General features: G+C 41.5%; 1 protein-coding gene across 4 annotated transcripts; it reads left to right on the top strand.

Annotated features, from left to right (window-relative positions):
- Positions 1-6,147: 6,147 nt before the first annotated feature.
- Positions 6,148-20,431, top strand: LOC123723853 (aerolysin-like protein). 4 transcript variants are annotated; one of them, XM_045692897.1, is made up of 5 exons: positions 6,148-6,309; positions 8,279-8,309; positions 9,972-10,489; positions 10,781-11,235; positions 20,414-20,431. In XM_045692897.1, exons 3-4 carry the CDS (start codon positions 10,007-10,009, stop codon positions 11,228-11,230), a joined length of 933 nt encoding a protein of 310 aa, XP_045548853.1. In that variant the 5' UTR covers positions 6,148-6,309; positions 8,279-8,309; positions 9,972-10,006; the 3' UTR covers positions 11,231-11,235; positions 20,414-20,431. The 4 variants fall into 4 exon arrangements, with proteins under 4 accessions (XP_045548853.1, XP_045548852.1, XP_045548850.1 ...); XM_045692896.1 differs by lacking the exon at positions 20,414-20,431 and adding an exon at positions 12,620-12,727; XM_045692894.1 differs by lacking the exon at positions 20,414-20,431 and having other exon boundaries at positions 10,781-11,586.
- The last annotated feature ends 3,962 nt before the right edge of the window (positions 20,432-24,393 follow it).

Here is a 24,393-nt window from a genome sequence, read left to right on the forward strand (position 1 = left end):
GCTGGAATGTGAACCTCCGTGCCAATCTCAAATCTCTGGAAGACTGAAACAGGTTTCCCTAAAGAATTTACCTGTATTTAAAGCCATCCATTATTCCTTCAATTCTGATCAGTTTCCCAGTCCCTGCCAATGAAAAACATCCCCACAGCATGATGCTGCCACCACCATGCTTCCCTGTGGGGTTGGTGTTGTCGGGGTGATGAGAGGTGTTGGGTTTGCGCCAGACATAGCATTTTCCTTGATGGCCATTTTAACCTCAACTGACCAGAGTACGTCCTTCCATATGTTTGGGGAGTCTCCCACATGCCTTTTGGCGAACACTTAAAGTGTTTTCTTCTTTTTTTTCTTAAATAGTACAGATCTGGATTTAGAATCCTAGCTTTTCTGTCTTCAAGGAGATGTGATTGTGAAAGATAAGGAACACAGAAGATGGTACCGCCCCTATTGCTGTTATCAGTAACATTACATTACATTACAGTCATTTAGCAGACGCTCTTATCCAGAGCAACTTACAGTAGTGAATGCATACATTTCATACATTCTTTCTCCGTACTGGTCCCCAGTGGGTAACAGACATTAGCTACGCCCTGATCAAACTATACTCCTGGAATCAATCATGAAGAACCGATAGAGCAGACAGATGACAGGAGAGAGAGGGGGATGATGGAGGAAGTGTTAATTCTTAAACATGATCACATTGTAATAGTACTTTTAATCAACAAATGAATGAATGGAAAAAGTAGTTTGTAGCTGTAAACAAAAGGTTTGCCACAAAACTAAACCAAATGAATCGGCATGCCTCATACATTTATTTTCCTTTTCACGGTTGAGTAACAATAGAAAGAGCAGAGAACTTAGCTACAGTTATCAAAGGTCTTCCACTGTAAACAGTTTTAATCAGTGACTCATTGGACCTTGTTAACATTAGAGATCAGCTCTGTGACAACGATTTTCAATGAAACGAAAGGAAAGCATGGGTAAATGTAATTTAAGTGCAGCTACATGAGGATGTAACCTACATACAAATAAATAAATACAATGCAAATAGGCTACACATAATATGGGTTATGAAAGACCTATGAAGTGTGACACCACTATCTAGTGGTGGTCTAGTTACATCCACTAAGTAGAAACACTATGAGTGAATAATTGATGTAAAACCAAAGCAACGATGCAACATATTCTAAATGAAAGGGTTCTTTGTTTAAGGTCAGCAGGGAGTCGGCTACTACAGTACTATCATTTGATCTCTCTGAGAAAAGCACACAGATTAACAATTCTATGCAATAAGATTAATGTCCTGTCAAATTATGTATGGAAAAATATATTTGATCTGTACTACGTAGGCACTAGGAAGTATGTGAAATATAGCCCATTACCTTTACCCTCTTATAATGATGATCTATTGTCTCTATTGTCTCTACTCTACTGGCTGAAAGCCAGGAGTCTCTATAATGAAGGAACTTCAATGGATGAGAGGAGAGGACTGGTCCTAAAATATACAACTGGAATAATTCCTTCTAATGGCCAGAGCTGTGCTAGTTCAGAGATAAAAGGTGTGTGTGTGTGTGAGAGAGATTGCTGGAAAGTCTGTATAAACCCCCAAAACTGTATATCAAACCCTCTAGACCACAGCTTTTATGGCCATCCCACCACACTTTGCAGAGTGGAAGTAGAGTTGTTTATGGTTTATGTAACAGCACGCTGGCTTTGGTTGTTAACACTGAATTTAATGCAAAGCTGACTGTTTCCCCAACGTTTGGCACATTGGATGAATAACTGACATTTATTGACTGAGTGATCATTTGAACTGTCTTGGTGAGAGGAAGTAGGGTGTTGCTGAGAAGGTTATGCTCTTAAGGATCCGCCCCCTTTTTTTAAATTTCACCTATAATGACATACCCAAATCTAACTGCCTGCAGCTCAGGCCCTGAAGCAAGGATATGCATATTCATTATACCATTTGAAAGGAAACACTTTGACGTTTGTGGAAATGTGAAAGGAATGTAGGAGAATATAACACATTAGATGTGGTAAAAGATAATACAAACAAAAAACAAAGTTTTTTTTTTCTTTTTTGTACCATCACCTTTGAAATGCAAGAGAAAGGCCATAATGTATTATTCCAGCCCAGGTGGAATTTAGATTCTGGCCACAAGACGTAATTTGTCATTTTTATTAGGATCCCCATTAGCTAACGCCATAATGCTACCTCAAATCAAATCAAATCAAATGTATTTGTCACATACACATGGTTAGCAGGTGTTAATGCAGGTGTAGCGAAATGCTTGTGCTTGTAGTTCCGACCATGCAGTAATATCTAACAAGTAATCTAACAATTTCACAACAACTACCTTATAGACACAAGTATAAAGGAATGAGTACGAATATGTACATAAAAATATATAAATGGGTGATGGCTGAAATGCATAGGCAAGATGCAGTAGATGGTATAGAGTACAGTATGTCCATATGAGATGAGTAATGCAGGGTATGAAAACATTATATGAAGTGACATTGTTTAAAGTGGCTAGTGATACATTTAATTACATCAGATGGCAAGATGCAGTAGATGGTATAGCATACAGTATATACATAAGAGATGAGTAATGTAGGGTAAGTAAACATTATGTAATATAAAGTGGCTAGTGATAAATTGATTACATCAATTTTTCCATTAATAGAGTGGTTGGAGTTGAGTCAGTATGTTGGCAGCAGCCACTCAATGTTAGTGATGGCTGTTTAACAGTCTGATGGCCTTGAGATAGAAGCTGTTTTTCAGTCTCTCGGTCCCCGCTTTGATGCACCTGTACTGACCTGACCTTCTGGATGATAGCGGGGTGAACAGGCAGTGGCTCAGGTGGTTGCTGTCCTTGATGATCTTTTTGGCCCTCTTGTGACATCGGGTGGTGTAGGTGTCCTGGAGGGCAGGTAGTTTGCACCCGGTGATGCGTTGTGCAGACCTCACTACACTCCGGAGAGCCTCCCGGTTATGGGCGGAGCAGCTGCCGTACCAGGCGGTGATACAACCTGACAGGATGCTCTCAATTGTGCATCTGTAAAAGTTTGAGTGTTTTTGGTGACAAGCCGAATTTCTTCAGCCTCCTGAGGTTGAAGTGGCGCTGCTGCGCCTTCTTGAGATAGAAATCCCACTAGGGTTGAACTTGTTGAGTATTGGTGTAGAGATACATTAAAATAATTAACAGATAGAAATCCAATTATGTCACGTCCTGACTAGTATAGGGGTTATTTGTTATTGTAGTTTGGTCAGGACGTGGCAGGGGGTATTTGGTTTATGTGGTTCGGGGTGTGTGTCTATGTAGAGGGGTGTTTGATTTATGTATTCCGGGGTTTTTGGGCACTGTTCTATGTTAGTGTATTTCTATGTTCTGTCTAGTCTAGTCTATTTCTATGTTTAGTTTATTGGGGTTGGACCTTCAATTGGAAGCAGCTGGTTATCGTTGCTTCTGATTGAAGGTCCTTTAATCTAACCACACTGTCCGATTTCAAAAAGGCTTTACAACGAAAGAAAAACATTAGATTATGTCAGCAGAGTACCCAGCCAGAAATAATCAGACACCCATTTTTCAAGCTAGCATATAATGTCACATAAACCCAAACCAGAGCTAAATGCAGCACTAACCTTTGATGATCTTCATCAGATGACACCCCTAGGACATTATGTTATACAATACATGCATGTTTTGTTCAATCAAGTTCATACTTATATCAAAAACCAGCTTTTTACATTAGCATGTGACTAGCATGTGACTAGCATTCCCACCGAACACTTCCAGTGAATTTACTAAATTACTCACGATAAACGTTCACAAAAAACATAACAATTATTTTAAGAATTATAGATCCAGAACTCCTCTATGCACTCACTATGTCCGATTTTAAAATAGCTTTTCGGTGAAAGCACATTTTGGAATATTCTCAGTAGATAGCCCGGCATCACAGGACTAGCTATTTAGACACCCAGCAAGTTTAGCACTCACCAAAGTCAGATTTACTATAACAAAAATGTTATTACCTTTGCTGTTCTTCGTCAGAATGCACTCCCAGGACTTCTACTTCAATAACAAATGTTGTTTTGGTCCCAAATAATCCATAGTTATATCCAAATAGCGGCGTTTTGTTTGTGCGTTCAAGACACTATCCGAATGGTAAAGAAGGGTGACGAGCACGACGCATTTCGTGACAAAAAAATTCGAAATATTCCATTACCGTACTTCGAAGCATGTCAACCGCTGTTTAAAATCAATTTTTATGCCATTTTTCTCGTAAAAAGCGATAATATTCCGACCGGGAGTGGTGGTTTTCGTTCAAAGAGAGGGAAAATAAAACATCTCGTGCCCTCGTGCACGAGCCCCAGTCTGATGGTCCTCTGACAGGCCACTATCCAAACGCGCTAATGTGTTTCAGCCAGGGGCTGCCTCGATATCATTCAGCTTTTTCCCGGGTTCTGAGAGCCTATGGGAGCCGTAGGAAGTGTCACGTTACAGCAAAGATCCTCAGTCTTCAATAAAAAGAGCCAAGATGAACAAGAACTTGTCAGACAGGCCACTTCCTGTTCAGAATCTTCTCAGGTTTTGGCCTGCCATATGAGTTCTGTTATACTCACAGACACCATTCAAACAGTTTTAGAAACTTTAGGGTGTTTTCTATCCAAATCAAATAATTATATGCATATTCTAGTTTCTGGGCAGGAGTAATAACCAGATTAAATCGGGTACGTTTTTTTATCCGGCCGTGAAAATACTGCCCCCTATCCTAAGCAGGTTAACATTAGCCTACACATTGTAACATCTGCTTCCAACTCACACTCTCAAACACATAGATCCCCTGAACGCAGGTCACTCTCCAGATCCCAATCACCTGAATTCTAATCACCTGTATGTCATTATCACACACTATTTAGTTCAGTTCTTTGCATCCCATCACTGTGAGGTACAGTATTGCTTGTTTTGTGACACATTACATTTACATTTTAGTCATTTCGCAGAAACTCTTATCAGAGCAACTTACAGTAGTGAATGAATACATTTCATACATTTTTATTTTTTTGTACTGGCCCCCTTGGGAATCAACCCCACAACCCTGGCATTGCACAGATCATGCTGGTGTTGGAAACACCATGCTCTACCAACTGAGCCACAGGGAAGACACATGTCTTTCAGATTGCAGGTTTTCCCGTAATTTACTCCTCCCGTGTATGATAGTATTTTCCTGCCTCACTAATGATGTCTTTTGCCTATTCCCTGCCTGTACTTTAGTCTATTGAATTCCCTGTTATCTACCTATTGCCTTGACCTCCCGGACTACATTACTAGCCTTTTCCCTGCCTGTACTGTTGCCTTTGGACTTTCTGTGTATGACCTTCTGCCTGCCCCTGGACCAGGCTACCTGCCTCGCCCTGTGGTCCTTTTCAATAAACACCTGCTACGCCCTGCTCTTGAAACCAGCTCTCTGTCTCCCCTCGTGTTCATTACACATTCATTTTTATTATTGATTTTCAGCTTCCATGTAATACACAGATGTGAACTCTTTGAGCTACAGCCATAGGCTTGAGTGTTTTAAAAAATATGGAGCAAAATATGTCAATTATATTGATATATGATTCATTTTGATGGAACGTTTCCCTAAACGCTTCCACGAAGTTTACATTCATGTTGCCTTGGTAAAAGGCATCTTCCTACTGTAGTCAACTAGCAAGGAAGGAAGGTTGGGCTCCCAAGTGGCGTAGTGGTCTAAGGCACTGCATGTCAGTGCAAAGAGATCTGGCTGTGATTGGGAGTGTGATATAACAGCCAGTTACCTGCAGGAACCAACCCTATGAACCATGTCGTTTCTTTTGTTTCTTTTGTTTAGCAGTATATAAGAGAACTGAAGGAACCGCCCTGGCGGAGCTTGTGGCAGACTTGTACTTTGTACGTGTTTGTTTTAACCACTCCAGTTAGTGATAATAAAGAATTCATCATTTAATGTGGACTTCAGGAGTCCCTGGTGTTGAATTTCCACAAAACACATCTGTCATGATAAGCACAATACAATGTTTATTCAGGGTGAAAGGTTCTTTGTAAATTCTGATGTACATCATTGTATGGGCGTGGGGGGAGTTTTGCTGCTATAAGAAAGAGTGCTTCTCCACTCCAGAGACACATGTTCCGCTGTTGCATCTTTGAACTTCACTCAGAGTCTTGACTCTTAAAGAAGATTATTGCATATTGAATCAGACCAATCAGTTTTCTTTCATCAAGATCATCTATAGTCATCCTTAACACTGAGGCCTGCATATCATTCTATGTAAGTACACAATGTCACCAAATTACTAATCTTGCCATATGAGGAATATTTGAAAGCTATGTTAATATTTTGACCAACAAATGAACAAAACTTTCAGGTAACAAATGCGTACTATATTCTGAAACAGTTGCTTAATCAGTTATAAAGTCTAGTTAAACAAGAATGGTATGGGTTTGTTGTCCCCCACGAAGAAATTGGGGAGGGGACTACGGATCAGTCTGTCCGTTCGTTCATATGTTTGTTTGTAAGTTAGTAAAACATGATATCTCAGACAGCACTAGTAAGATTTTGACAAAGCTTGGGTGAATGATTCGTCTTGCCGTACAGATTTGGCATTTACAAAATGACACTAATTGGCCCAAGACAGGAGCTATGGTAATTAACTGCAATTTGTTGGTCACACGCGATATGTCAATTGGCCCAAGAGGGGGTACTGCATCATTCGTGGGGGACGACATGTTTACTGTTGCCTTGTTTTCACATGGTAGCCTCCTATTGTTCTGTTTTGAATTCAAAAGTATTATGTTAGTATGATGTTTAATGTGAGGTGAGTAGACTGTTGAGTGTAGTACTTTACATCAAGCTGTCTCTTCATCTTGAATACACTGATTGACACATCTAGCATTGGATACAGAAATGTCAGGTCCCAAATTATTGAACTGCAGGGAAATGTGAACTGAGACAGGAAGTTCTTCATGCCAGCAATTTTGCTCCGTTAAAGCTGCAGTAGGTAAGTCTGCAGACAGCAGACTCTCTCACACACTCTCGTTCGCTTTCTGTGCCCTCTGCCTGCAGACATAATTGTTAATAAATCCCAAATAATGAAGTTGATATAATTCATCATGTATATTTATCTGTTTAAATCAAATTATTTGTGCACATTAGTCAGGTACATCCTCAGAAGGGACACGATTGGCTGGAATTATATTTCAGAGTGATTGCAGAGCGAGGGGCAGTCAAAGAAGCTGGATCTTCTCTCAGGATATTTTACATACTGATAGCTGATGATGTGTGAAGACAACCTCACAGAATTGTTAAAAATAAATATGACCTAATGCAGCTTTAACATGAAAGCTTACTTAAATTAGAGAATCTACATCCTTCTTTGAAACTGAGGCATGCAAAAGCCTTGTATGTTAGTAAAACTCATCATGCTAAGTGAACATTTTTTTTTGGAACTAATGTTGATTTTATTACTAATTAACTGCACATTTCAGGGAACAAACGGTACCTAAATGATTAAACAGTTGATTTATTGGTCATCATTTGTAGTTCATCAGTATATATGACATCATGTTTTGTATTCACATTGTTCACTTTGGCCTGCTATTGTTTTTGTTTTCACATGGTGGACGTTGGCCTGCTCTGCTGATCCTGTGTAATATGTTTTCAGGTGATTTGACTAAACACAGGTTTCTCTAGCAATTCATATTTATTGTTGCATGTTCATGTTGTATTTATACTATATCACTGGGATAAATTTGACTCAGATATGCAGATGTGGTATGACAGTATGATGTTTAGTTGTTCCTATAAAGTAGACTGTTGAGTGTAGTGCTTAATACCAAACTTTCCTTTTCATCTTGATTTGACTAATACAACTAGTATTGAAATTACAGATTCTATAATTGTTCAATTCTGGTAAAATAAAATACTTTACCTTTCTGAAACCATGTGAAATCAAGGTAAAGTTTCGATTTACATTCAGAAATTAAGTTTTAATTATTAACAGTCAAGTTTTAGGAATTACTTACATTTAATTGGACATACTGTATACTTTAAAGGGTTGACAGACCCTGTTCTATATTAGACAGTGTCATAATATATTAATGCATACCTGTGAATACTGCAGCCTGTCTTAAAGATGTTTGTATTATATTATAATATATTAATGCATACCTGTGAATACTGCAGCCTGTCTTAAAGATTATTGTTCTATATTGATTCAATTATACCTTTACTCTTTCAGATATTCAAAAGCAGAAACTTTTTTTGGAGAGGTGAGTTTCAGCCCCACAAACACCTCATATACTGATGTAGAATCTGTAACATTCATACTCATTATTATAGGTCAGTTTATCATATTCTGAGGTAGCATCTGTAAAATTCATACTCATCATTATTCATGATAATTTCTAATTATGGCAACATCAGAATTAATTTTAAAAGTGCATAGAGATGTGCTCACTTACACAACAATATGTTTCATTACATATAAGTCACCATGTTGATCAGGACGAAACAGCAGGAGGTAGAGTGGGGAGGTGCTGGGAGTAGGAGAGGGACTCCATGGTGTTGATCAGGAAGAAACAGCAGGAGGTAGAGTAGGGAGGTGCTGGGAGTAGGAGAGGGACTCCATGGTGTTGATCAGGAAGAAACAGCAGGAGGTAGAGTAGGGAGGTGCTGGGAGTAGGAGAGGGACTCCATGGTGTTGATCAGGAAGGAACAGCAGGAGGTAGAGTAGGGAGGTGCTGGGAGTAGGAGAGGGACTCCATGGTGTTGATCAGGAAGAAACAGCAGGAGGTAGAGTAGGGAGGTGCTGGGAGTAGGAGAGGGACTCCATGGTGTTGATCAGGAAGGAACAGCAGGAGGTAGAGTAGGGAGGTGCTGGGTGAAGGAGAGGGACTCCATGGTGTTGATCAGGAAGAAACAGCAGGAGGTAGAGTAGGGTGGTGCTGGGTGAAGGAGAGGGACTCCATGGTGTTGATCAGTAAGGAACAGCAGGAGGTAGAGTAGGGAGGTGCTGGGTGAAGGAGAGGGACTCCATGGTGTTGATCAGTAAGGAACAGCAGGAGGTAGAGTAGGGTGGTGCTGGGTGAAGGAGAGGGACTCCATGGTGTTAATCAGGAAGAAACAGCAGGAGGTAGAGTGGGGAGGTGCTGGGAGTAGGAGAGGGACTCCATGGTGTTGATCAGGAAGAAACAGCAGGAGGTAGAGTAGGGAGGTGCTGGGTGAAGGAGAGGGACTCCATGGTGTTGATCAGGAAGAAACAGCAGGAGGTAGAGTGAGGAGGTGCTGGGTGAAGGAGAGGGACTCCATGGTGTTGATCAGGAAGAAACAGCAGGAGGTAGAGTGGGGAGGTGCTGGGTGAAGGAGAGGGACTCCATGGTGACTCTGAGGTCCCTAGCTGAGGAGGATGGAATGGGTGTGATAGATTCCAGACGAATAGAGATATAAAATCAGAGGAGGGTGGAGGACAAGGAGGAGTTAGGAGCAATTTAAGAACACTTCATTCTCAGTGACCTGAGGATTGTGGAGCGATTTGGTCGCCCTAGACCAGAGCTACCATCATGTATTCTTTCATTCCAATCCCAATCTAGTCCACCTGATTCTAATAATTAACTGTTTGACAAGCTGAATCACATTACTTACCACTGGGGTTGTAGTGAAAACCTACAGGAGGATAGCTTCCCATGATCAGGGTTTGAGAGCAATGGTGTGAACCTACAGGAGGGTAGCTCTCCAGGAACAAGGTTGAAGAGCCCTGCCCTAGACTGATATGTTGCTCGACCTCTACTTCCAACCACGAGTCATTATATCCCTTGGTTATCGTTTGATCCTTATATCTTGTTCTTTAATTTCCTTTTGGTGCTTTGCATGTCTGAATCAGATCTCCTTTGAGTTGGAGCTTGAAGTTATGTGTACGAATTTGTATTTTTTAGGTTACTTGACGCACGCGCACACACACGCACTCAACATGGCAACCACACTGGAACTAATAGGTGGTCAAGGAGGCAGTTCATTTGAATTCCACGGCATGAACAACGGTGCCACCCTCAAGAAGATCGGAGTGGCGGTGGGAGGCTCGCAGGTCAAAGCTGTGCGGGTGGAGCTGACCGACGGGAAAGTAGCGACTTTTGGAGATGCAAACACTTTCAATGAGTTTGAGTTCAAACTCGGCGAGCGCATCACCAAGCTGTCGCTGTGGGGTAACGGCGCCGGCACACGTCTGGGTGCCATCAAGTTCACGACGAGTGAGAACCGTCAGTTCTTTGAAAAAATGACCAGCTGGGGACTGAAGACTGAGTACACCATAGATGTGGGGTCCGGAATCTGCCTGGGGCTGCAGGGCAGGTATGGCTCGGACATCGACTGCATGGGCTTCCTCTTCATCAACACCATCAAGTCGTCCGTGCTGACCGACATGACGTATCCCACCCTGTCCCTCTTCAAACCCCAGGTGAGCTCTTTTATAGATGTGTGTAGGCGGCTCAGGAAAACTCTACCGATGCTCTAACATTAAGGGGGCTGTCCACATTAAAACATATAATCCAATATGGGGGTCGACATTCATCAGGCATCTCATTTCTAGGACAGTCACACACACATACAGACACATTAGTTATTATTGTTGGCTTTCTAAAAATCAATTGATCAGATCCTCAATGATGATTAGCTCTTAAATTGTCTTTGTCTTATCTGAACAATTTGTATCTTTGTGTGTGTGTCTGTGTGTGTGTGTTGATTTTAGGTGAGCCCAGAATATGTGAAATCTGTGTCTCACCACAACGACACCTCCTTGGTTCAAGAAGAGTCCATTACATACAGCAAGACACTGACCAAAACTTCCTCCTGGTCAGTCAGCAACAAGATAGAATCCACCTTGAATGTGTCAGTCAAAGCGGGGATCCCAGATCTGGTCGAGGTGACATCAGGGTTCAGCTTGACCGTGGGAGTGGAACATTCCACCAGCCTGGAGAAGACAGAGACCATAACAGAAGCGGATACCATCAACCTGAAGATCCCGCCAGGGAAGACCATGGATGTTGAGATCACAGTGGGGAGAGCAAATATCGACCTCGACTACGAGGCCAAAGTGAAAGTCACCTGCATGAATGGCAGTCAGCTGGTCTTCCCATCCAACGGCACCTACACTGGTGTGACTTACACTTCAGCGAGGGTATCCACAAAGGAGAGATGAGACAAGTATGACTTCATGAATAATAAGCACAGTGATAGAATGACTAACACCATGACTAATTCTTTGTGTGCCTTTTCTGTTATTATGATCTTCTTTGAGTGAATCTAATTGAACCATGTTGACTCAGCTCTTTATTTCTGTCTCAGCAGAGAGTATAACAGCAGGTGGGTCATTCCTACAATCTGGTGCCTTTTATGTCCAATGACATGTTAACACATATTCTGTGTGAATTATTGAACAACATTCACTACAAAATGTTTTCTTATACGCTTAGACCCCATTTACCATAAAAAACAATGTTACGTAACTATAATACATTTCATTTATAATAAACCATTTGTCTTGTGTGTCAGTAACCTTTTGCCATATCCCCAGTTAAGTTTATTCAACTTCCATTGGATATACTATTCATAAAATTCACAAATATTGTAATTATCATTACATTGAGTTGTTCTCTTTCTAACTAATTGTTAATCATGATTAATGTATTATTTAATATAAGAATAATCTAATGTGTTTGTTAGCACACACGCAGTCACTAACACACACACATAGTTTTCTTCTCTGGTTGCACATTTAACATGCTGGTAGAAATGAGGTAAAATGGATTTAAGTTTTCCTGCATTGAAGTCCCCGGCCACTAGGCGCGCCGCCTCTGGATGAACATTTTCCTGATAACTTATGGCCTTACACAGCTCATTGAGTGCGTGTTAGTGCCAGCATCGGTTTGTGGTGGTAAATAGACAGCTACTGAGAATATAGACTAAAAACTATCTTCAGCCTGACAGTAGAGAAAATATATTATCATTATAAAAGGGTAAAGGGCTATATTTCACATACTTCCTACACATTACAGATCAAATATATTTTTTTGTCCATTGACAGTTCACCTACGGAAATAATTTGGCAGGACATTAATCCTATTGCATAGAATTGCTAATCTGTGTGCTTTTTCCTCAGAGAGGTAAGGATAAGGGGACTTATTAGTCAGTTGTACAACTTAATGCATTCAACTGAAATGTGTCTACTGCATTTACCCCAACCCCTCTTAATCAGAGAGGTGCGGGGGGCTGCCATAACCAACCTCCACATCTTCAGCACCCAGGGAACAGTGGGTTAACTGCCTTGCTCAGGGACAGAACAACAGATTTTGAACTTGTCAGCTCATGGATTCGAACTTGCAACCTTTCAGTTACTAGCCAAACGCTCTAACCACTAGGTTACCGCCACCCCAACGCTCTAACCACTAGGCTACCTGCCGCCCCAAATGATAGTACTGTAGTAGCCGACTCCCTGCTGACCTAAAACAAAGAACCCTTTCATTTAGAATATGTTGCATCGTTACTTTGGTTTCACATCAATTATTCACTCAGTGTTTCTACTCAACAGAGCTGTCTGCCAGTCAAGAGTCCCCAGAGCTGTCCGCCAGTCAAGAGTCGCCAGAGCTGTCTGCCAGTCAAGAGTCGCCAGAGCTGTCCGCCAGTCAAGAGTCGCCAGAGCTGTCCGCCAGTCAAGAGTCGCCAGAGCTGTCCGCCAGTCAAGAGTCGCCAGAGCTGTCCGCCAGTCAAGAGTCGCCAGAGCTGTCCGCCAGTCAGGAGTCGCCAGAGCCGCCCGCCAGTCAGGAGTCGCCAGAGCCGCCCGCCAGTCAGGAATCGCCAGAGCCGCCCGCCAGTCAGGAGCCGCCAGAGCCGCCCGCCAGTCAGGAGCCGCCAGAGCAGCCCGACTGCCCGGAGCCGCCAGAGCGCCCCGACTGCCCGGAGCCGCCAGAGCGGCCCGACTGCCCGGAGCCGCCAGAGCGGCCCGACTGCCCGGAGCCGCCAGAGCGGCCCGACTGCCCGGAACCGCCAGAGCGGCCCGACTGCCCGGAGCCGCCAGAGCGGCCCGCCTGTCCTCCGGGCCAGCCCGAGCGGCACGCATGTCCTCCGGGCCAGCCCGAGCGGCCCGCCTGTCCTCCGGGCCAGCCCGAGCGGCCCGCCTGTCCTCCGGGCCAGCCAGACCAGCCCGCCTGTCCTCCGGGCCAGCCCAAGCGGCCCGCCTGTCCTTTGCCTACCATATGTGATGTCATCCAGTGTTTGAAATCTAAAATCAGTCACGGAGGGGAGGGTTAGAGTAGTTGTGGATCCCATGGACACCTAATACTCTGCGTGCTCCAGGGCCGGAGAGAAGAAACAGAAAACTAATGGATTAGATACCAAAATAGGGCCGCTGTTTGTTTTAAACAGTCTGGTGACACAGAGAGCTTTTGAAAGAACAGGGGGAAGAGAGTCTAGAGGTAGAGATTGAGATGGGCGGAAGTCGGGGTGAATGGCCCACCAAACCATGGCGGTCTGGGGGGTGGCTAGTCAAATTAAATCGAATCAGCCATGGAAGCCACTCACTCGCAGAACTCAACAAGTGAGAATGAGCATAAAAGTGACTTCACCATGATAAATGAAGGCTGACAAAGATATTTCATTTCAAAACGAACAGTTTTTAGCGGTCCAAGCTCTTAGAGGTTAGAATTATGTGTTTGCTGAAACGTTTTCCAAGGCAGAGAGAAGGTGGCCAACTCAATTTTCCCATTTGCAGCTGCTTTCTATTCTACAATGTGCAGCATAATTATAAACAATACATTTTTTATTCAACCACTTCACTACCACAACCTCTTTCTCCTTCTCTGGAAGAAGCAGAGTTCTCACAACATATTATTTTATATGGCGAAGTCACTTAGTATGATTCACTTAGCTTTGTTTTCTCCTGAGCTGGGTTCTGAGTTGTGGCTGTGTGATTACAGTGTGTCAGAGTTCTTTTAATCTCTCCTTTCTCAGAACTGTGTGGGGACCTGTGGATTTAAGGGTTCTTCTCCCCACAGTCTCTCACCGAGATGTCTAGATAAACACAGATTGCGAACGTAAAGGTTATAAAGGCCTGCTGAAGCCAAACAATGTTTCGGTTTCCCATTTGGTGTATTTTTCAGCAGAGAGAAACAGCTTTATGTGTGTCTGTATGCAGTTCCGCTAGTGTGTCTGTATGCAGCTGGTGGAGGTCCTTAAAACCTGTTACCCTCTCTAGGGTAGGTGGCACCAAATCGTCCCACCTACGCAACAGCCAGTCTAATCCCGTGGCGCGATATTCAAATACCTTAGAAATGCTATTACTTCAATTTCTCAAACATATGACTATTTACCAGCATTTTAAAGACAAGACTCTCCTTTATCTAACCACACTGTCCGATTTCAAAAAGGCTTTACAACGAAAGCAAAACATTAGATTATGTCAGCAGAGTACCCAGCCAGAAATAATCAGACACCAATTTTTCAAGCTAGCATATAATGTCACATAAACCCAAACCACAGCTAAATGCAGCACTAACCTTTGATGATCTTCATCAGATGACACACCTAGGACATTATGTTATACAATACATGCATGTTTTGTTCAATCAAGTTCATATTTATATCAAAAAACAGCTTTTTACATTAGCATGTGACGTTCAGAACTAGCAAACCTCCGGTGAATTTACTAAATTACTCACGATAAACGTTCACAAAAAACACAACAATTATTTTAAGAATTATAGATACAGAACTCCTTTGTGCAATCGAGGTGTCCTATTTTAAAATAGCTTTTCGTTGAAATCACATTTTACAATATTCTGAGTAGATAGCCCAGCCATCACGGCTAGCTATTTAGACACCCACCAAGTTTAGCCCTGACCAAACTCCGATTTACTATTACAAAAGTTTGATTACCTTTGGTGTTCTACTTCAGAATGCACTCCCAGGACTGCTACTTCAATAACAAATGTTGGTTTGGTTCAAAATAATCCATTGTTATATCCAAATAACGGCGTTTTGTTCGTGCGTTCAAGACACTATCCGAAGTGTAAATAAGGGTCACGAGCATGGCGCATTTCGTGACAAAAGATTTCTAAATATTCCATTACCGTACTTCGAAGCATGTCAACCGCTGTTTAAAATAAATTTTTATGCCATTTTTGTCGTAAAAAAAGCGATAATATTCCGACCGGGAATCTGCGTTTAGGTAAACAGATGAAAGAAAATGAATCATGGGGTCGACTCGGGCACGAGCCTGAGTCTCACAGTACTGTAACCAGCCACTATCCAAACGCGCTACTTTTTTTCAACCAGAGCCTGCAAAGCCACGATTCAGCTTTTTGCCGCCTTCTGAGAGCCCATGGGAGCCGTAGGAAGTGTCACGTAACAGCAGAGATCCTCTGTAATGGATAGAGATAATCAAGAAGGGCAAGAAATTGTCAGACAGGGCACTTCCTGCATGGAATCTTCTCAGGTTTTGGCCTGCCAAATGAGTTCTGTTATCCTCACAGACACCATTCAAACAGTTTTAGAAAGGTTGGAGTGTTTTCTATCCAAAGCTAATAATTATATGCATATTCTAGTTTCTGGGCAGGAGTAATAATCAGATTAAATCGGGTACGTTTTTTTCCGGCCGTGAAAATACTGCCCCCTAGCCATAACAGGTTAAAATACATTTTTATGCTATTTTTCTCGTAAAATAGCGATAATACTCCAACCGGGCGACGTTGTATTCATTCAAAGACTGAAAGAAAAACATGGAGTCGTCTCGTGGACACGCATCTCCAGTGTCATTGTTCCCTGCCTGACCATTTACAAAAACTCCTGCTGTTTTACGCCCAGAGACTGCAGAGACGTCATTCCACTTTCTGGCGCCTTCTGAGAGCCAATGGAAGCCTTAGAAAATGTTACGTTACAGCAGAGATGCTGTATTTTTGATAGAGATGCCACAGAAGGAGAACAAATTGTCAGACAGGGCACTTCCTGTATTGAATCTTCTCAGGTTTTGGCCTGCCATATGAGTTCTGTTATACTCACAGACACCATTCAAACAGTTTTAGAAACTTTAGAGTGTTTTCCATCCACATCTACTAATTATATGCATATTCTAGTTTCTGGGCAGGAGTAGTACCCAGATTAAATTGTGTACGTTTTTTATCCGGCCGTGAAAATACTGCCCCCTATCCCAAACAGGTTAATGGGTGACCTCCCACCACATTGTGCATTAGATACAGAAAGATGACAAGCTGAATCTGAGATGGGGATTTGAGACGAAGGACCATGTTGAGGGTCAGTAGGGGGTCTGAGACTAAGGACTATGTTCAGAGTCAATAGGGGGTCTGAGACTAAGGACCAAGTTGAGGTTCAGTATCAACCTTACATGAGTTGGAAGACTTTCTCAAATTGCAGAGTTCTCTAGTTATTTAGGTTTACACAGTATGTTTTAACTGTTTCAAATATAGCTGTTTTGCCATGAGGCTGACTATTGCAAAGCCGTGGCCCGGAATCGAACCAAGGTTGCTCAAAACCCATTGGATGAGAAAACCAGACGTCCCACCCCGCTGACCTTCTCCACCAATGGGTACAATAAAATGCTTGAAAAGACACTGTTGAGACTCAAACTCAGGATCTCCTGTTTTACTAGACAGGTGCTTTAACCAACTAAGCCACAGCACCCATAGATGTAACTTCTATTGCGGGTATGAAAACCCAAACCTATTTCAATCAAACCCGTCTCATTCATTTAACCCATTTCTCTGTCTAGCAAAATCACGTCACAAAGCAGATGTAACTCTCTTATATTGGAATCGATATAGACACCTTCAATGGTCTAGCAACAGGGTTTCTTATGCTGTGGTTAGGGACCCAAAGTGTGCCTGAGCATGTGAGAGGTGGATCGAGAGATATCAGTAAACATTCAGAATGATACACTATTTCTTCATAATTTTGGTCGTTCGAGGACACTACAATTCTCATTTGGGTCTTGAGCTTAAAAATGGTAATTTAAGCAATTAAGCTACAATGAACTGGGTTACTTTGTCAAATGGCAGAGTTGTTGAGTTTCGTAGCTTACACAGTAAGTTTTAACTCGTTCAAAACCTTCTGAAAATGACAATGCTGTGACCCAGATTCAAACTAAAGTTGCCGTGGCCACAACAAAAAGTATTAACCACTATACAATCACAGTGAGGTACCAGAGAATGCTTTTAGAGGCTACTCATGCTGGGACAATGATGTGTACAAGCTGGTTAAACACTTGAGTTGTTAGCAAGTTCAGCTAATGCCACAGATTTACAGATTCAATTACACAGTTACAGTAGTACGTTTTAAGCATTGAAAAGGAGCTTTTTTTGCCATGACATGCTGTGAACCGTTTGTTTCTGCAGCCACAACGCACAGTACTAACCACTATACGGTCACAGCGGGCTACCAGGGCTTGAATGGAAAGGCTAACGATGCTGGCACTTGTTAGCTACCTCACTCAAAAGGAGAAATTTTGCTTTGACATGTGGAGAATATCAATTGCATTATCCTCGCCTCGCCTCCTTCTCAAAAAAAATTAGATGAGCTTGAGAGGATCTACAAAAAGAATGGGAGGCACTCCCCAAATACAGGAGTGCCAAACTTGTAGAGTCATACCCAAGAAGACTTGAGGCTGTAATCACTGCCAAAGGTGCTTAAACAAAGTACTGAGGAAAGGGTCTGAATACTTATGTAAATGTTATATTTCAGTTTTACATTTGTAATATTTTTGCTGAAATTTCTAAAACCTGTTGTTGCATTGTTATTATAGGTTATTGTGTGTAGGCTGACGAGGGGGAAAAACAATTTAAATCCATTTTAGAATAAGGCTGTAACAAAAAGTCAAGGGGTCTGAATACTTTCCGAAGGCCCTATATATATATATATATATATATATATATATATATATATATATATATATATATATATATATATATATATATATATATATTAAGTTGAAGTCGGAAGTTTACATACACCTTAGCCAAATACATTTAAACTCAGTTTTTCAAAATTCCTGCATTTAATCCTAATAAAAAATTCCCTGTCTTAGGTCAGTTAGGATCATCACTTTATTTTAAGAATGTGAAATGTCAGAATAATAGTAGAAAAATTATTTATTTCAGCTTTAATTTCTTTCATCACATTCCCAGTGGGTCAGAAGTTTACAAACACTCAGTTAGTATTTGGTAGCATTGTCTTTAAATTGTTGAATTTCGGTCAAACGTTTTGGGTAGCCATCCACAAGCTTCCCACAATAAGTTGGGTGAATTTTGGCCCATTCCTCCTGACAGAGCTGGTGTAACTGAGTCAGGTTTGTAGGCCTGCTTGCTCGCACACTCTTTTTTCAGTCTGCCCACAGATTTTCTGTGGGATTGAGGTCAGAGCTTTGTGATGGCCAGTCCAATACCTTGACTTTGTTGTACTTAAGCCATTTTGCCACGAATTTGGAAGTATGCTTGGGGTCATTGTCTATTTGGAAAACCCATTTGCGACCAAGCTTTATCTTCCTGACTAATGTCTTGAGATGTTGCTTCAATATATCCACATAATTTTCATTCCTCACGAAGCCATCTATTTTGTGAAGTGCACCAGTCCCTCCTGGAGCAAAGCACCCCCACAACATGATGATGCCACCCCCGTGCTTCACGGTTGGGATGGTGTTCCCTCGGCTTGCAAGCATCCCCCATTTTTCCTCCAAACATGACGATGATCATTATGGCCAAACAGTTCTATTTTTGTTTCATCAGACCAGAGGACTTTTTTCCATATGCAGTTGCAAACCGTAGACAGTTTTTTTGGGGCGGTTTTGGAGCAGTGGCTTCTTCCTTGCTGAGCGGCCTTTCAGGTTACGTCGATATAGGACTCATTTTACTGTGGATATAGATACTTTTGTACCTGTTTCCTCCAGCATCTTCACAAGGTCCTTTGCTGTTGTTCTGCGATTGATTTGCACTTTTTGCACCAAAGTACATTCATCTTTAGGAGACAGAACGTGTCTCCTTCCTGAGCGGTATGACGGTTGAGTGGTCCCATGGTGTTTATACTTGTGTACTATTGTTTGTACAGATGAACGTGGTACCTTCAGGTGTTTGGAAATTGCTCCCAAGGATGAACCAGACTTGTGGAGATCTACAATTTTTTTCTGAGGTCTTGGCTGATTTCTTTTGATTTTCCCATGATGTCAAGCAAAGAGGCACTGAGTTTGATGGTAGAACCTTGAAATACTTCCACAGGTACACCTCCAATTGACTCAAATGATGTAAATTAGCTTATCAGAAGCTTCTAAAGCCATGACATCATTTTCTGGAATTTTCCAAGCTGTTTAAAGGCACAGTCAACTTAGTGTATGTAAACTTCTGACCCACTGGAACTGTGATACAGTAAAACAATCTGTCTGTAAACAATTGTTGGAAAAGTGACTTATGTCATGCACAAAGTAGATGTCCTAACCGACTTGCCAAAACTATAGTTTGTTAACAAGACATTTCTTGAGTGGTTGAAAAATGAGTTTTAATGACTCCAACCTAATTGTATGTAAACTTCCATCTTCAACTGTATATATATATATATATATATGTATTTATTTTTATATATGGTACCAGTCAAAAGTTTGGACACACATACTCATTCAAGGGTTTCTCTGTATTTTTACTATTTTCTACACCGTAGAATAATAGTGAAGACATCAAAACTATGAAATAACACATATGGAATCATGAAGTATCCAAAAAAGTGTTAAACAAATCAAAATATATTTTTATTTGAGGTTCTTTAATGTAGCCACCGTTTGCCTTTGACAGCTTTGCACACGCTTGGCATTCTCTCAACCAGCTTCATTAGGTAGTCACATGGAATGCATTTCAAATAACAAGTATGAATGTAAAAAGTACATTTGTGGAATTTCTTTCCTTCTTAATGCATTTGAGCCAATCAGTTGTGTTGTGACAAGGTAGGATGAGACCAAATGTAAGATTTTCCGTTCCAACCGCCGTGTCTTTGTGAGATGCAGAGTATGTGAATGGATGATCTCTGCATGTATGGTTCCCACCGTGAAGCATGGAAGAGGAGGTGTGATGGTGTGGGGGTGCTTTGCTCGTGACACTGTCAGTGATTTATTTTGACTATAAGGCACAGTTAGGCAGGGTAGCCTAGTGGTTAGAGTGTTGGACTAGTAACCAGAAGGTTGCAAGTTCAAATCCCTGTGCTAAAATGGTACAAATCTGTCTAGTTAAATAATGACAAAAAAAAATTTAAAAAACAGTATGGCCATCACAGCATTCTGCAGGGATACACCATCTCATCTGGTTTGTACTTAGTGGGACTATCATTTGTTTTTCAACAGGACAATGAACCAATACACCTCCAGGCTGTGTAAGGGCTATTTGACCAAGATGTAGAGTGATGGAGTGCTGCATCAGATCAACTGGCCTCTACAATCACCCAACCTCAACCCAATTGAGATGGACTGGGATGAGTTGGACTGCAGAGTGGAGGGCACTCACAATTGCTCAGCATATATGGGAACTCCTTCAAGACTGATGGAAAAGCATTTAAGGCGAAGCTTGTTGAGAGAATGCCAAGAGTGTGCAAAGCTGTCATCAAGGCAAAGAGTGGCTACTTTGAAAAATAAGATATTTCTTGATTTTGGTTACTACATGATTCCATATGTGTTATTTCATAGCTTTGATGTCTTCACTATTATTCTACAATGTAGAAAATAGTAAAAATAAAGAAAAACCCTTGAATGAGTAGGTGTGTCTAAACTTTTGACTGGTTCTGTATAAATCTTTATGTTGCCTGTTATGCTTGTTATTTAGACATTAATACATCAGTTTGCAAACAATGTAAAAAAAAAAAATTGAGATAAGAACTGTCTCTTTTTTGCATTCTTGAGTAAGACAGCTCCAAAATGCAGGTGTTTCAGCCTAGCTCAGTGCTTTCTGTGGTGTTGAGGTGGTGCAGCTCTGCAGTTGGGACAGCTTTATATAGGCCCTAACAGTTTGTGGGCACCGTTTGTCACCTTTATAGTGACATTAATGTATTGTTTAGTGTTATGTTGTTGTGTAGTGGCTTTGCTGGCATGCATCTAAAACATTTTGGGGGAGTTTCCCCCACCAAGATTTACATGCTAAAATCTCCACTGTTCAAAATACTCTACACTGGCGAGTCTCTCTATAACTAGCCAACTCTGGTATTTAGCCAGCTTGTTCATGTCAGTGCAGCAGCATGCTTGACAAGCCCAATATCTCCCCTGGTAGTTCGTTGTGACGATACAGTGGATAGTAATCTGTGCTGTGAACACGTCCCAGTGCCAGGTTGGTTAGCCCATCATCGCGTCTCTACACTTTAAAAGCCCTGCAAGATCGTGTAGTGTTCAGTACTCTGCGTTGTGTCTGCAGTAACCCTGGTTTGAATCTGTGTCACGGTATTGCGCTACAAAATGTAATGTCAAAATGACCGTATTTTGAACGAGTTAAAACTTAAAACTTCCTTTGTAAGCCAAGAGAACTCTGCCCTTTTCCTCCAGCTCAAGCTAGAATTAGATTAATCAATTAATCTGCTAGTTAGTCATTCAAGGGTGTCAGTATCGATTCCAATATTAGGAAAAACAAGTTATATTTTATTTGGATGTATAGAGATATGGGTTAAATAAATAAGATTATGTTTCGATTCTAAACATTATGAACACATTCTGCCCCCAGCTGTGCCCTGGACACCATATGTGAATTGATTTCCCCCATCTATTGTCAGAGCTCGTACTGTTAGGTGACCTAAACTGGGACATGCTTAACACACCGGCCGTCCTACAATCTAAGATAGATGCCCTCAATCTCACACAAATTATCAATGAACCTACCAGGTACAACCCCAAATCCGTAAACGCGGTGTGGTGGCTAATTTCTGCATTACCAAATGAAAAGAGTTACAAACACACCAGTCCGAGTTAAACTACATCTTTAATACTTAAAATACTTTTGCAAAAGTTCTTGACCTTCAATAATGCACTCTCTCGAATGAACCAGGAAGGTGATTACACAATGGCTACAGAGATATTTTATAGCAAAGATACACCCCCTTCAACGTACATTGACAAACCACAGATCTTAGTAACAGTTCACAAAGGTTAAGTTTTATATGACAGATATCCATAAAACACAGCAGACAGTAACTGCTATGTCAACAGGGTTCATTATATAGACCAGTATCTGGTCCCCTTAGAACTGTCCCTCCCTGGTACGGTATTGAACAGAACCATTAGCTCATGTCCTCTGGAATGCTTTTTAGGCGTTCTTATCAAAGTACATCATAAATCTCCTTTGTCAGTGCTATCTCATAGTGGCCCATCCTCAGTAAAACACCTCTTGTTCCCACTCCTGGACAGGCTCACTGAGAGTGAGCCTGTCCAGGCCATATATTATCACAGGATAAGTGCGAGATCTAAGAGAGGGCATACAAGGGTCCATTTACTGCCATAATCCTCCCCACAATAAATAAAAGGAGGGAGTGACTTGCTCACAGACATTGTGGAGACAAGTCATTGGTTCCCCATTAATCACGCCATCCCTTCACATGGTTTAACCTGTTATGGCTAGGGGGCAGTATTTTCACGGCTGGATAAAAAACGTACCCGATTTAATCTGGTTACTACTCCTGCCCAGTAACTAGAATATGCATATAATTATTGGCTTTGGATTGAAAACACTCCAAAGTTTCTAAAACTGTTTGAATGGTGTCTGTGAGTATAACAGAACTCATTTGGCAGGTCAAAACATGAGAGATTCCATTACAGGAAGTGGCCTGTCTGACCATTTATTGTCTTTCTTTGACATCTCATTCCATTACAAAGGATCTCTGCGGTAACGTGACACTTCCCACGGCTCCAATAGGCTCTCAGAGCCCGGGAAAAACCTGAATGTCGTCATTCCAGCCCCAGGCTGAAACACATTATCGCCTTTCTCAAGTGGCCGATCAAGGGACTGTGGGCTTAGGCGCGTGCACAGGCCGCCCCCGTCTTTGTGTTTTTTCCTCTGTTTACCGAAAAGGAGATTCCCGGGCAGAATATTATCACTTTTTTTACGAGATAAATTGCATAAAAATTGATTTTAAACAGAGGTTGACATGCTTCGAAGTACGGTAATGGAATATTTCGATTTTTTTGGTCACGAAATGCGCCAGGCGCACGACCCTGATTTACCATTTCGGATAGTTTCTGGAACGCACGAACAAAACGCCGCTATTCGGATATAACGATGGATTATTTTGGACCAAACCAACATTTGTTATTGAAGTAGCAGTCCTGGGAGTGCATTCTGACGAAGACAACAAAAGGTAATCAAACTTTTGTAATAGTAAATTTGATTTTGGTGAAGGCTAAACTTGCTGGGTGTCAAAATATCTAGCCCGTGATGGCTGGGCTATGTACTTAGATTATTGCAAAATGTGCTTTCACCAAAAAGCTATTTTAAAATCGGACATATCGAGTGCATAGAGGAGTTCTGTATCTATAATTCTTAAAATAATTGTTATGCTTTTTGTGAACGTTTATCGTGAGTAATTTAGTAAATTGTTAGTAAATTCCCCGGAAGTTTGCGGGGGGTATGCTAGTTCTGACCGTCACATGCTAATGTAAAAAGCTGTTTTTTGATATAAATATGAACTTGATTGAACAAAACATGCATGTATTGTATAACATAATGTCCTAGGTGTGTCATCTGATGAAGATCATCAACGGTTAGTGCTGTATTTAGCTGTCTTCTGGGTTTTTGTGACATTATATGCTAGCTTGAAAAATGGGTGTCTGATTATTTCTGGCTGGGTACTCTGCTGACATAATCTAATGTTTTGCTTTCGCTGTAAAGCCTTTTTGAAATCGGACAGTGTGGTTAGATAAAGGAGAGTCTTGTCTTTAAAATGCTGTGAAATAGTCATATGTTTGAAAAATTGAAGTTTTTGTTATTTTGAGGAATTTGTAATTCGCGCCACGCCTATCATTTAATATTGGAGCAGGTGTTCCGCTAGCGGAACGTCTAGATGTAAGAGGTTAAGAATAAGTAAAGACACATTCCCATGACGACAAATCTGACCTCTCCCCTCTCTGGGCCCCAAGTGTCTGAGCCCCAGCTAAGGTAGACGTGCAACGGAGAAGACACCAGAGTCCAATGGACACTTTCTAATGACAAGTACCTCAAATAAGCATATTATACTAATAAAACATCTTAATTATCTATGTTACCCAACTAATTCTGATTCGTCCACGACAACGGGCACTCTCAAAGATATCATCCTAACAAACCTGCCATCCAAATACACCTCTGCTGTCTT

The sequence above is a fragment of the Salmo salar genome, chromosome ssa13 (genome assembly GCF_905237065.1).
Source record: "Salmo salar chromosome ssa13, Ssal_v3.1, whole genome shotgun sequence".
Classification (NCBI taxonomy): domain Eukaryota; kingdom Metazoa; phylum Chordata; class Actinopteri; order Salmoniformes; family Salmonidae; genus Salmo; species Salmo salar.